The 13,389-nt window shown below is 29.5% G+C and overlaps 1 protein-coding gene across 2 annotated transcripts in view; it reads left to right on the top strand.

Annotated features, from left to right (window-relative positions):
* The window catches only part of LOC123259864 (probable G-protein coupled receptor CG31760), a 120,533-nt gene that overhangs the window by 67,375 nt on the left and 39,769 nt on the right, over positions 1-13,389 (top strand). For both annotated transcript variants that reach the window (XM_044720636.1, XM_044720635.1), the window contains exon 5: positions 8,941-9,141. In XM_044720636.1, coding sequence (XP_044576571.1) covers positions 8,941-9,141 — 201 coding nt within the window. The remainder of the gene's footprint in view (positions 1-8,940; positions 9,142-13,389) is intronic.

Raw genomic sequence — 13,389 nt, 5'->3', positions numbered from 1 at the left:
AATTTTATGTGTTGATTATTTCAGTGTGTAAATTTATTTTTTGTTAATTAATATTAATTACTTTGCATTTATTATCTGATTTACATTTGTTTCTTTTTTTTTAAATTTTTATTTGTTTTAGGGACTGGGGGGGGGGGGCTCTGCCCCGGGACCCCAATTTTGTACCTACATACATCACCGCATTTGTAATACAAAATAGTATGTGCAACTCGTGCGACGTTGTCGTACTTGCTGCACAATATACTATAAGCTATAACTAATGCTAGAGTAAATTAAAGAGTATTTTTTCTTATTCGATTCAAATATAATTAAATTATTTCATACTCTCCCGAACTTTCATTTAAACTGCATGCTTAATTTTAAGTTTCTCTTGAGTTTAAACTCCGTTTTATTAAATCATAATATAAGAATTCTTCTTAATTTTCATTGTAACTAATTCAAGATTATATTTAGTGGTTATATAATAAACTGAATTGGAAAAGTCCAATTTAAATGTTGGGAATAAATTATAAGTTTGCTTAAGGTCGATAAACTTATGAGCCAGTGCACGTAAAAGTTAACTTTTAATGTAAAATTTAATCGATAGAATTTTTACTCAACTATTTTATTTTATTTTCACTGAAGAATTTACAGAAAAATTTTTCCAATCAATATATTTGTAACTTTTAATTCTACCCCGGAAAATAATTTATTTAAATTTCTTCCGTCAGTAAACATCATTTGTATAAATAATGATAAGTTAAATTTTACTTTAATTTGCGGGTTATTAACTAAAATATTCCTATAATTATTTTAATTCACTGATATGGATATGAATAATTTTAGTAATACAATAGGCTTGCATTAATTGGATAAAAATAAATTGGTTGAATATTTAATTAATGTAGAACTAAATTAGTGGACGCAGATTTCAACAATATAGACAACTGATGTCTGTCAATAATGTTATTCAATTAGACCCCAATATTGATATTAATTGAACAGTTACCGTATAGGGAACAAATTTCTATTAAACATATCAAATTCAAATGTATATTTATTTCGAGAATATAACCCTTATGTAAACGCTCTTGAAATTATGATATTGAGGGAGAATTATACAAATAATGTTTATCAAAGCATTGCTATTTACATATGCAATTAACATTAATAGATGCGAATAATGTGCTTACAGAGTTACGGTCAACCTAAAAATGTAAATTTTACATTGCAAAAAATAATTATCTAAAATCATGTAAAAATTAATACAGTCACATAAAATGTTTTTTTTCTGAATAAATTATTTTTTAAAAATTTCATTATTATTATAGTTATTACAATAAAATTAATTTAAATTTATTTACTAAAGCGGCATGACGGCCGAGTGGACTAAGTCATTATCCCAATAGTTCGTTCGTGCATCATGTCGTGAGGCGAGGGTTCGAGCCCCGACGGTTGTTCGAATAGTTTCAACACCAACCGTCGGGGGTCGCTCCAGTAGCTGAACTGTACTGGTATGGGTTTTCTCAGTGGTTTCCCCATCGCCACTATTCCAACAACCGATAGAAAGGGGTGAGGAATAGAGTAAATGCAGTACAGAAAGCACAAGTCGGTCCACAGCCGCATTGGAATGAAATTATATGTTGATTATAAAAAGTGGAGAACATGTTGATAATAAAAAGTGGAGAACATGTTGGTTGAGTATAAAAAGAGCGGAGAATATGGTGATTATAAAAAAGGGTTGAAAAAACTGAATTGATAATATAGAGCGGAAAGTAACCTTGTAAAAACCAGAAAACGGTATACAAGTAAAGCTCATATTAATAATAAAATAATTAAATTTATTTACTACCGATTATTGAAATATATAAAATAGAGTATTAGGGGGCGTCCATTAATTACGTGAGGTGTTCTAGGGGGGGAGTGGATCATGCTAAATCTTACCAAATCTCACTTAGGGAGAAGGGGGGGATCTTAACAAATATCACGTAATTTTTTCTCTAGCAGAAAATAGTGTAAAATTGCGTGAAAAAGTATTTCTATAATAAAATATGGCCAAATTTGACACAATAGTGTTTGTCGTATTCGTCTGAACCCTGCAGAGCAGCAAAGTAGCGCTCGATTGTTTAATTTGATTATTGATCGATAGGATTCACTAATTTTTTTGGTATAGATTTCTTTAGAAATCTATCGGTGGTAGCCGGTCTCATGTCGTAATTTTAATGCAATTTTGTCATAATATGTTTAATTATCTTCAATTTAAACTATTGTTCGTCGACTTTTAATACTTTTTTCAATTTATTTCGTAGTTGAGAAAATTAAAAAAAAATCAATAATAAATTAAATTTTAGCTTTTATCATCAAATGACTTTTATATGTAAAAAATCCTATTTTTTAGGTAGATGTCTTTAAATATCTATTTGCTGTAGTCAGTCTCATATCGTTATTTGCAAAAATATAATAAAAAATAAATTTTAGGACATCACGGCCTTTTAATAACGTGTTTTTTTCAATATTCAAACAAGAAATCTACCTATCCATGTCGGGTGTAGCCGAATGGCACTTTTTTTCTCAATAATCCAACCCGTTTACAGCCAAAACATAAATTTTGAATAATCTCGCGTGAGATTAGGGGAGGGGGGAGGGAGTTGAGAAAAATCTGACGAAATCTTATCAAGGGAGGAGGGGGGGGGTTAAAAAATTCTCAAAAATGCCTCACGTAATTTATGGACGCCCCCTTAATTATGAATTAAATTAACATAATTTAAAATCGGTTAATATTCATCTCAAATAATTAATTCATCATCATTATTATTATTATTATTATTATTATTATTATTATTATTATTTTGCCTTGGTTGTTACTCACAATAGTAGACTGCTCGTTCACGAACATATCCACGATGACAGAAAGTTTACAAGCACATAATATACATATATGTGTATAAAATTTAAATCGCGGCATGCAATGTTCTCGATTCTCACTCACTTTCCGCTCTTCGCTTGCCAAACTTCGCTTTATTCTTATTTTTGCTCCATCCACGTCTTCTGTTTCCGACTTGTTCAACAAAAATAAAGTTAGGTCAAAAATGATTCACGCCAAGAATTCAAATAATAATTTACGTTTTTATTTGTCAAAACTTTAACCAATAATCGAGTATCGATCTATTATAATCATAATGTTTATGTTAAATAATGTTACTGTTTAACTTTACCAATAAATATAATAAAATCAATTGAATTTTCATAAAATAATAATAATAATAATATTACACGGAGAAAATTTTATAGTAGAGTTTATTATCTAGTTATGTTAAAATCTATTAACTGAATTCGATAGTAGTAAATATTATTTAAATAATTAAATAAACCATCTGAATTGTAGTATTTACAATCCTGATAGTAGCTACTACTATTATGATGGTAATCAGTAATAATAACTGTTATTATTTTAATTAGTTACTACTATTATTAAAATCGTAATTCCTAATATAACCTGATGGTTGCAGTTACCATCAGTAATAATAATAACTACTATTTAAGCTAGTAAAAAATATTTAAAAAATTAAGAGTCTGCGTTACCGTGGATGAATTTCTGAATAAACTAAAAGCAGCTGTAGTGCAGTGTAGTGCACAAAAAATCGGGATTAAATTCGGATTTAAATTATATTTATAAATTTTTATTTGTCTAAAATAAGTTTCAACGCCAAATTTTTCAAAAAGAATTTGAAATTTCAAAAAAAAACAAAATTATCAATAAAATTCAAATTAAAAAAAAAAATTTAAATCCTCAAAAAAATCAAATTTTCAAAAAAAAATTTTGAAGGAAATTTTAAATATTTTAATATTTCAAAGAAAAAAATGTACAATAGCTAAAATATGGATGTAAATAAAGAATTTAATTAAGTAAATTTATATTATTTTTTCTTTCAGAATTTTTACAATCTGAGGTGGTTACAGTTACCATCTTTGATTGTAACAGTTATAATTTATAATAATTAAAATTATTATTTCCGATAGTAATCGTTACCATTATTAATAGTAACTATTACGATTGTCAATGATACCACCTATTATTTTGTTACTAATTAATTTTATTACCATTTTAGATAGTAGGAGTTACTATTTTTGTATAGTATAGTAATTTTTGTATAGTATAGTAATTCAAAATTAAAATAATAAGATAACGATAAAGAGTAGTACATGTAAAGGAGCTGTCAGACGTCAGAAAGTTCATTCTTAGTAGGTAAGACTGCTGAGTCGAGTAATATAAATCTGCCAAGTTGCCTCAAGTCATTTTCCACATTTCAAAAACCCCACGGGAATTTAAATCTCCTTTGCTTTTTATTCTTTACATACACAGACAATAAAAAAAATCATAATAACATCACAGATGAAGCGGACATGATATTCTTCACGTAATGCCTTCCAGGATTTTCTTTTTTTTTTTCTGACATTTATTTTATCATTGTCAGACAATCTTTACTTGAATCAAAAATTTTTTTGTGCTAAGACATTCAACGGCTTGTCAATTATGAGCAGCGATTTTTTAAAAAAAATTTCTCAGTAAAAACTTCAAAGCTTTAGCTTACGGGAATTTTCTCGATTAATCTTTGCAAATATAAATTCAAAATCTCAGCAATAAAATTCAATTTGTCTTTAATCACAGACGAGCTTTCGAGCCTAGATCTTAAATTCGTGGCGGATAAAATCAATCGCTTGTTTATACCAGCGATTCTATCGGTGTAATTTGGAGATAACACCTCAGGATCAACATTACTCTCAGGCAGAGAGTCGCATAGCAGTATAGCAGAGAATCCAGAGTCTAGAATCTAGAAACGTGGTCGTAGGTGTAGACTGCATGCACGTCGAGATAAAGACAGAGAGTGTAGTGGCTACTCAGTAATTATCAAATTCCCCGAGCAATAAAAGCTAATCCCTTAGTCCATTTGGGCTCCCAACCTCAAGTGTGTTACACTCCGAACTTTCCACTTCATTGGAACATATCTGAGAAGAAAGGAAGGAAACTTTTGTGATTTCATCTACTCGAGAAACCTCTCGTGGGTTAGTCACATCAAACTTTTCCAGATTTTTATATATATTATTTATTGTTAACGTCATTTACTATTACTTTCTCTATATTACATTAGTTCTCTGATATTCTAAAAGTTACCGAGTAATGAAAGTTTCCCGGATGTCGATAATATTTATGGGGTTGAATTTAATTGATCAAAAGGTTAATTAATTTTTATTAATAAAAACTAATTGATAGTTTTTTATAAAAATTTTAATTCAATTTTAATTCAAAGTTTCTTTGATCATTTTGTCAATGTGAATTATTCGGCAATTAAATATATTGATATTGAATTGGTATTATTTGAATTGAACCTGTCAAAATTCATGTGAATTGACCAGTATTTTACTGCTAATTGGTCATTATTTAATCATACATGTTGCAATGTGTACTTTTAACTGCAAAATATCTATTCAATTGACTTTACCAATATAATAGTTAATTAATGAAAAAGACATTAAATAGCTGCTATTTTCATTTAAAATTTTCATCAATAGAAATTAATCGTTAAAAAAAATGGGATATCTCATGTGGGTTTAATTGTATCAATAATTGTATGTGAATTGCTGAAATAACTGTTTAATCATTGACAAAATATTATTAATTTTATATTATAATAATCCTGCGACGATAATTTCATTTTACACTAATTGAATTTTTATTAATCTTAATCTATTTGTTTCGAAGATCAAATGAAAATGACATATTTCATAATTATTCATGCCAGTCAATAAATCGTAATAATTACACACATGCTTCAATTAATCACGAATTTGATTGAAAGTTGATAATTTATATCAGCAGATGGAAATATTGGTCGAAATGACTTTTTCGTATTTGTATTTAAAAAAGCGAGCAGGATATCCTCGAGTGAAATATAATATCGACACAAAACAATACAGAACTATAAACGAAAATTTTTTCATCTCGACACGTCAAACACTTACGGAAAATATTTCGGTATTGCCTCGGGATGTGTCATATCACTACTTTTTCAAGCTTTGCTAATATAAATCCGTTTTGAGATGATCTCCTCATGACAAATAAAAGATTCTTACCAAATTTACAGCTTTTAGAAGCTATATTTTGGAAATTAAAATTTTTTTATTATTAACCCACCCTCGCAATCTTTATTAGAAGTGGTTCATCGTAAAATCTGCTTAGATTATTTCAACATCACATATAGAAGATTATTACCAAATTTGGAGTCTATAAGAGCTATTACAAAAGGGAACTTCTCATTGTTAATGCCCCCGCAATTCCTTTTGGAGTTAGAATTCGAGAAAATCCATTCTCAGTTGAACTTGATATTATACACGGAGATTTCTACCAAATTTAGAGTCTGTAGAAGTTACAGTTTGGAAATTAAAATTTTAGATTTTAACACCCACCCCCGCAATCCGTATCGGGAGTAGACTTTATTGTAATTCATTTTGAGATGATCTCTACATGAGAAATAAAATATTCCTACCAAATTTTGAGTTTTCAGAGGCTATATTTCGAAATTAAGATTTTTTATTGTTAACACCCCCACCCCGCGATTCTTATTAGGGGTGGTTCGTCGTAAAATCCGCTCTTAGATCATTTCTAAGTCACAAATAGAAAACTCCTACCAAATTTGGTGACTATAGGAGCTGTAGCTTGGAAATTAAAAAATTTTAATAGTTAACACCCACTCCCGCAAACCCCTGTGAGGTGAGCTATCGTAAAATTCGTTCCTAAATTATTTCTATATCTATTACAGAAAATTCCTACCCAATTTGGAGTCTATAGAGCTATAGTATGAAATCGGGAATTTTTCATTGTTAACGCCCCCGCAATCTTTTTTGGGGTGGGATACGGTAAAATTCGTTCATGAATTATTTCTACATCACATATAGAAGACGGCTACCAAATTTGGAGCATGTCGGACCCATAGCTTGGAAATTTAAAACTTTCATTGTTAACACCCACCCCCGCAATTCATATTGGGAGTAGGTTGTCATAAAATCCGCTCTTAGATGATTTCTACCTCACATATTGCAGATTCTCACTAAATTTGGAACTTAAAGGAGCTATAGCTTGGAAATTTAAAATTTTAATTGTTAACACCCATCTCCGCAATCCATATTGGGAGTAGGTTGTCATAAAATCCGCTTTTAGATCATTTTCACATCACATACAGAAGATTCTTACCAAATTTGGAGCTTATAAAAGCTACAGCTCAGAAATTTTAAATTTTTATTGTTAACACCCAACCTCGCAACCTCCTGTGGGAGTAAAATATCGTAAAATTCGTTCATAAATTATTTTTACATCACTTACAGAAGATTCCTACCAAATTTGAAGTTGATAGGAGCTATAGCTTGAAAATTAAAAATTTTCATTGTTAACAGCCATCCCCGCAACCCCCTGTAGGGGTGAGATATAGTGAAATTCGTTCATAAATTATTTTTACATCACTTTCAGAAGATTCCTATCAAATTTTAAGTCGATAGGAGCTATAGCCTCAAAATTAAAAATTTTCATTGTTAATAGCCACCCCCGCAACCCCCTGTGGAGGTGAGATATCGTAAAATTCCTTCATAGATTATTTCTACATCTCTTACAGAAGATTCCTACCAAATTTGGAGTCGATAGGAGCTATAGTTTAAAAACGGGAATTTTTCATTGTTAACGCCCCCGCAAATCCCTTTGGGGGAGGAATTTCTTTAAATCCGTTCTTAGCTGACCTCTACATGGCAAAAGTAATATTCCTATCAAATTTCAAGTCTCTAGGTCTGATAGTTCCAGAGATATCGTGATGAGTCAATTTATCTATAGAATAGCTCCTATATATATATATATATATATATATATATATATATATATATATATATATATATATATATATAGATTAATTAAAATAAAATTAAAATAACATTTTTAGGAGAAAATAATTAGATGTAAATATTTATTAAAACAGTTTTTTATTTTTAATAGCAGTTTCATTACTCTAGTATAAAATTTTCACTCGTTATTTGATCACGGTGTCGTGTAAAATGTTCAGACGGGTCAACTGGTAGTTTACAATATCATTTGTTTGATATTTAATCTGGAATTTTAATTTAAACCTATTATATAAATAATTACAAATGTTAACTATCCCTTATAAAAATATAATGAGGAATAAAAAAGCGGAACAACTAACTATAAACGGATAATATCATGGAATAATAGTTATACTCTTTCTCATTAATAATAGCAAGTTATAAACTCTATTATCATACATATTTAACGTTAAAAAATGTAAATATAGCCGATAACAGAGTACATGAGGCAAAATAATTACACTGTTGTCCGGCGTTGTGCCGTTGTGGTGGAATACAACTAAACAACAGTCGCATGAACCAGAGAAGCTTTCGTGATAGGATGTTTAATGAATATACGTGAGTATCCGACCGCCGGATATAGAGTTGGAGGGACACAGGTCAAATGAGTTATAATTTATGAATCTTAAGCGGTGGTTTCACGAGTTAAAGTTCGCCCGAAATATTTATCGCAGACAGAGACAGCAAATCTCGGATTCATTTTCACTCAAGTTAATAAAATAAAACATATTAATCCCGCAATTAGTTCTGATAAATAATTTTATTTGCTCCTGAAGCTTAAGCTCCTTTTAGATTTTTAATAATAAATATTAGACAATAGCAATCATAATCATAATTATAATGAGATTGATAAAAAAAAAAATTAAAGTTTTGATCAAAATTTTTTTTAATAAAATCAACAAGCTATAGAGTAACCTCTTCTCTGCTTCTGTTGCTAAAATAGAGACCAGAATAGTAGTAGTGGTAAGGAGACACATAGCCTGAGAACAAATGTTATTCCAGTCGGGAAATAATTAATTATTTAAATTGTTTCCACAGGGCGAGCACAGCCAGTACTCGATGGACGGAATTTTCGAGTGTCTTCCGTGTGCAGAAGGCTGCGAGTACTGCGAAAATGGGTCTCCGTGTGTGGTATCCTTAAATTGGCTTATGAGGACGGCGCTGCTTATTCTGGAATGCTGTGTCATAGCGTGTCTCCCAGTTGTTATCCTTTTCACGTGGAAGTATGGAAATGTTAAGGTCAGTCTGCTCACATCTATTCTATATTTATATATTATATATACATTCAGACATTCAAACATTCATACAGACTGGCTTATGCATATGCTTATTTTTAATTCACGCCAGCTCCGGCGTTTAATGTTTGCTCTTATCAAATATCCACTTGACGTCTACCTTGTTCTTTCTATTCAGCTATAGATATATGGCTTATGTTTTCCTGTCCGGTGTCCGGTTACTTCGTCAAACTTACTCCGGTTGGCTATAGATTTCCGAATACTAATTTGCTTTAACTAACTTACAGCTTTATTAACAACTCTGCTTCTAATAGAGTAAATATTATTCATTTTATTAAATTTGTTAGACGAGTTTGCAATGTAATGTAATCTAATTGTGCCAACGGTTTGATTTTTTTCATTATTATTATTATAAAAATGATGATTTAATTAATAAAGCTTTTTTGTTTCTATGAAAAATATTTATTGTAATTTTTATAAAATATATTTTTTTAATAATTTTATATTTGTATTTTTTACATACTTCAATTATATTTAAAAATATATAAAATGTACACAAAAAAGTTAGGCAAAATTTGAATATATACACGGAAAAAAGAAAACTCGAAAAATTACAGTATAAAATGTAAAATCGGCCCCGTCGTAATCAAAACGACACAGTAAAAAATTTTACGTCAATACGTCAAAAAATTTTGTGTTAAAAATTTTTATGTTAAATATTTAACACTTTTTTGTGTTAATTTAACACTTTTCTGTGTTAATTCAACACAATAAATGTTAAATTTATACATAAAAGTGTTAAATATTTAACACAAAATTTTTTGACGTAATGAAGCAAAATTTTTTACTGTGTAAAAAAATTACAGTTTGAAATAACATTTTTCTAAATTTAATTTTTTAATTTAATATTCAGAGCTTTCAATGTAAATATTACATTCTGCAATGTGATTCTTATAAAATCTGTAATAATTACAATCTGAAACTGTAATTTTTCCAGTTTTCATCACGAAGCGCCACATTGCATTATATACTGTAATTTTTCGAGTTTTCTTTTTTCCGTGTATTTTTACAATAAATGATTTTGGCAAAGACAATGTCAATAATTAACAAAATAAATATTTATTAATTTTTTATCCGATCATAAGAATTATTTGTAAATAAAAATTAACCAAAATTAAAAAATTCAAGAATTAAATAAAAAAAAATCGAACATTTCACGCTTCTAATTAAAAAATAAAATTTATTTAGTTGTTAATAATTCCTAACGGGTAGCTTTTATCGATAACCAGTATGTAAGTCGAGATATAATCCATCTAAAGAGTTGATAGGTGATGAATTTTATTTGATTATTAAACGAGTCAAGGTTCCCGGGTTAACCTTGGTGAGTTTAGATCCGCGAGCCCGATACCACGCGATTGTTTTAAAAGTGCTTATCGAAACTTAATACTTTTCCTCACAAATTAATCATTAAATCCTTTCCTTTCCTTTATTTGCTCTCAACTACTAATTTCCGGTTATTAAATAACCGGTGTTATACGTTACTTTTCACTTTTATCCATGAGGAAAATGCTGGAGAATTAAGCCGACAGAGAATAGAACCGCTGAGTTTGATGAAATTTTTTAGTTCACTCAGAATCGGCTTTACGATGTAGAATATTAAAATAAATGGTGCATCGGAGCGAATTGATACACGAATACGAATGCTACAAAGGGGATTTTAAAATGAAAAAAATTTATGTGGGATTACGTTGGAAGGATTTTTTATTTTATAAGTAACTGTTCCTGATTTTTTTGTTGAATTAAAGTAATCGGAGGTATATCTCTCACAGTCCATCCATAGACTCACTGGACGGTTTGGTTGGATGTACATTGTGTACTGGTTGAATTAATTCCGGTAATTCACAGTTGACCACACACAGCGGTGACAACTACTGGGATGTCAGAACCAGAAAACTCGCTGGTTGATACTGTTAAAAAATAAATAAAATAAATATAGTTAACTCGGTGAGGTTTCTCGAGAGTTATGTCACTGGAGAGTAGAGGTAAGCTTTTTTTCGAGTTTTCCTTCGCTTTACTTTCTCAGGACTCGGGAGAAAAAGACAAAGTAAAAGGACCGGTACTTTATAAGCAGTTACAGTCCACTAGACAAATACATTGTCTTATTTCATTTTACTTTCTCGAGCAAGGATATATTTATTTCCTGTTCAATCGTTTGGAATTGTTACGATGAAATATACATGAAAATTATTTCAAATTGTATTGGTTTTTTTTTACATCATTTTCTTGATTAAAAGCACCATCGTGAAACACAGACCGAGGAAAATAATAAATTTAAACAATTAAGGAATTTAAAAAGTGCAGCGGCGAATTTATGTGTCAAGTGTTGAGCCAACAAAAAATTTCACTCGACTGGATGCTTCTGAGAAGCATTTTCTTGGGTATGACGGCTCCTTTTGTCACACTTTTAACTTATAGAATTACCGGGTGAACAATTGCTTTCTCGAAGGAGAATGACGAAAAAGTCTCGGTAATGTAATGAGTGCGCGAAGGGAAATGGAAATCGAATTGTAAATTGCAAATTGTTAAGCAGAACTTGACAATCCGTTTCTCTCATTACATTGTAATTGAAAATTTTGTGTAATACGTTTCAGGTTTGGAGTTTCAATCGGACGGTAATTTATTGAAAAACTTTTTTTCACCCTTTTCAGTCGGAAAACATTACAGTTTTCTCGGGTACTTGTTAATGCTACATCAATTCTTTACTTCGTATGATTAATGGCGTCGCTAGAAACAAGTTTTATAATAATTTTTAATAAGCGAAACTTTTTAAAAGTTTTAAATAATAAATAATGTTGAATATTGAAGCTTGAGTCGACGTGAACTCATTGAATTTGGAAAAAAATTTTACACGCATTAGTGACATATTCTATGATGTGCAGAGTATACTTTATCGAGCTGGAAAAAAATATGAAAATATTTCAGGTATCAGCATTCAGAAGTGAGGACTCGTTAAAAAATATCGAAAGTTATTTGATGCTTTAGAAAAACGTACATGAATAGAAATTTTTAATAAAAATTATTATGGTAATTGCGCGACTTCTGATTCGTTAAAGTTAGAAAATAATAATTTATTCATTTTATGGTAGGCTCGGTAAAGTTTATTGACAGAATTTCGAAAATTACAAAAAAAAAATTCCTAATTTAGTAGTTAAAATAATATTCACTGAATTCTTAGTGAAAAAAAATTGATATAAATTTTTTTTTTATAAAATTATTTTAAATTATGAAAATTTTTACTTTTTTTTAAATTGTAACATAAATAAAAAATTTTCTAGAATTTTTTTAATAATATTTTGTATTGAAAATTACTCTCTTTTATTATTATTAAATTTTTGGATTATAATTTTTCCAACTCTATAAAAAAAATATTTTAATTAAACTGTAAAAATAAATATTCAAAATTAAATTTATAAAAATATTATTTCAAACTGTAAAATTAATTTTTTAATTTTTTTCCGCGTTTATGCAGCCATATTATTAAATAAATATTATACTTATTAATTAATAACGATATCAAGGAATATTGAATAAGTGATAAGAGATTATCAGTTAACTATTAAGTAAAGGATTGAAGGAACAAATCCGATGAAAAGTTAGAGGACAGATTGTGCATATATGTACAAAGAAGGTGTTATGTAAAAGTAAGTTTTACGAGCATGGTGTCGTGATAATTAATGTTAGCTCACGCTTCTTGAAATTGAAAAGCCGGTCTAGCACGAAAGGTTTGTCTCTGCATAAGACTGGTGCACTTGGCTGCATTACACGTTACAAGTAACGTCTAACAGGGCTTAGTAGGGGGGGGGGGGGGAGAAACAAATACACCAAACATTTAATCTACACATGCATCCGGTTGCCGCTGACAATTTAATTGCTCTTAATAAAAATAATAGTTTATTTCTTCGGGTCTCAGCGAGAGTGACCTAAAATCGATTCGGTCTTTCGCTGCTCAATATTTTTTTAGTTTATTTAAGAATATATTTAGATAGTGTATTCTCTCACTGAGAATTTAATTAAAGAAATAAAAGTTAACCTGAGCAAATTAAAAAGTTTCCGTCTACAATTAATCACGTTTCTAATTATCCTTTCTTTATTGAATTCTCTGTTAATCTTCTATTATTCTGTTTTTTAAAATAACCGATACTTTTTACGGAAACTTTTCACCCAGTTTCTCGAGCCACCAGTTTGTCCTACT

This window comes from Cotesia glomerata, linkage group LG2 (genome assembly GCF_020080835.1).
Source record: "Cotesia glomerata isolate CgM1 linkage group LG2, MPM_Cglom_v2.3, whole genome shotgun sequence".
Classification (NCBI taxonomy): domain Eukaryota; kingdom Metazoa; phylum Arthropoda; class Insecta; order Hymenoptera; family Braconidae; genus Cotesia; species Cotesia glomerata.
Note: the sequence above shows the minus strand (reverse complement) of the source record. Positions and strands in the feature narration are given on the sequence as shown.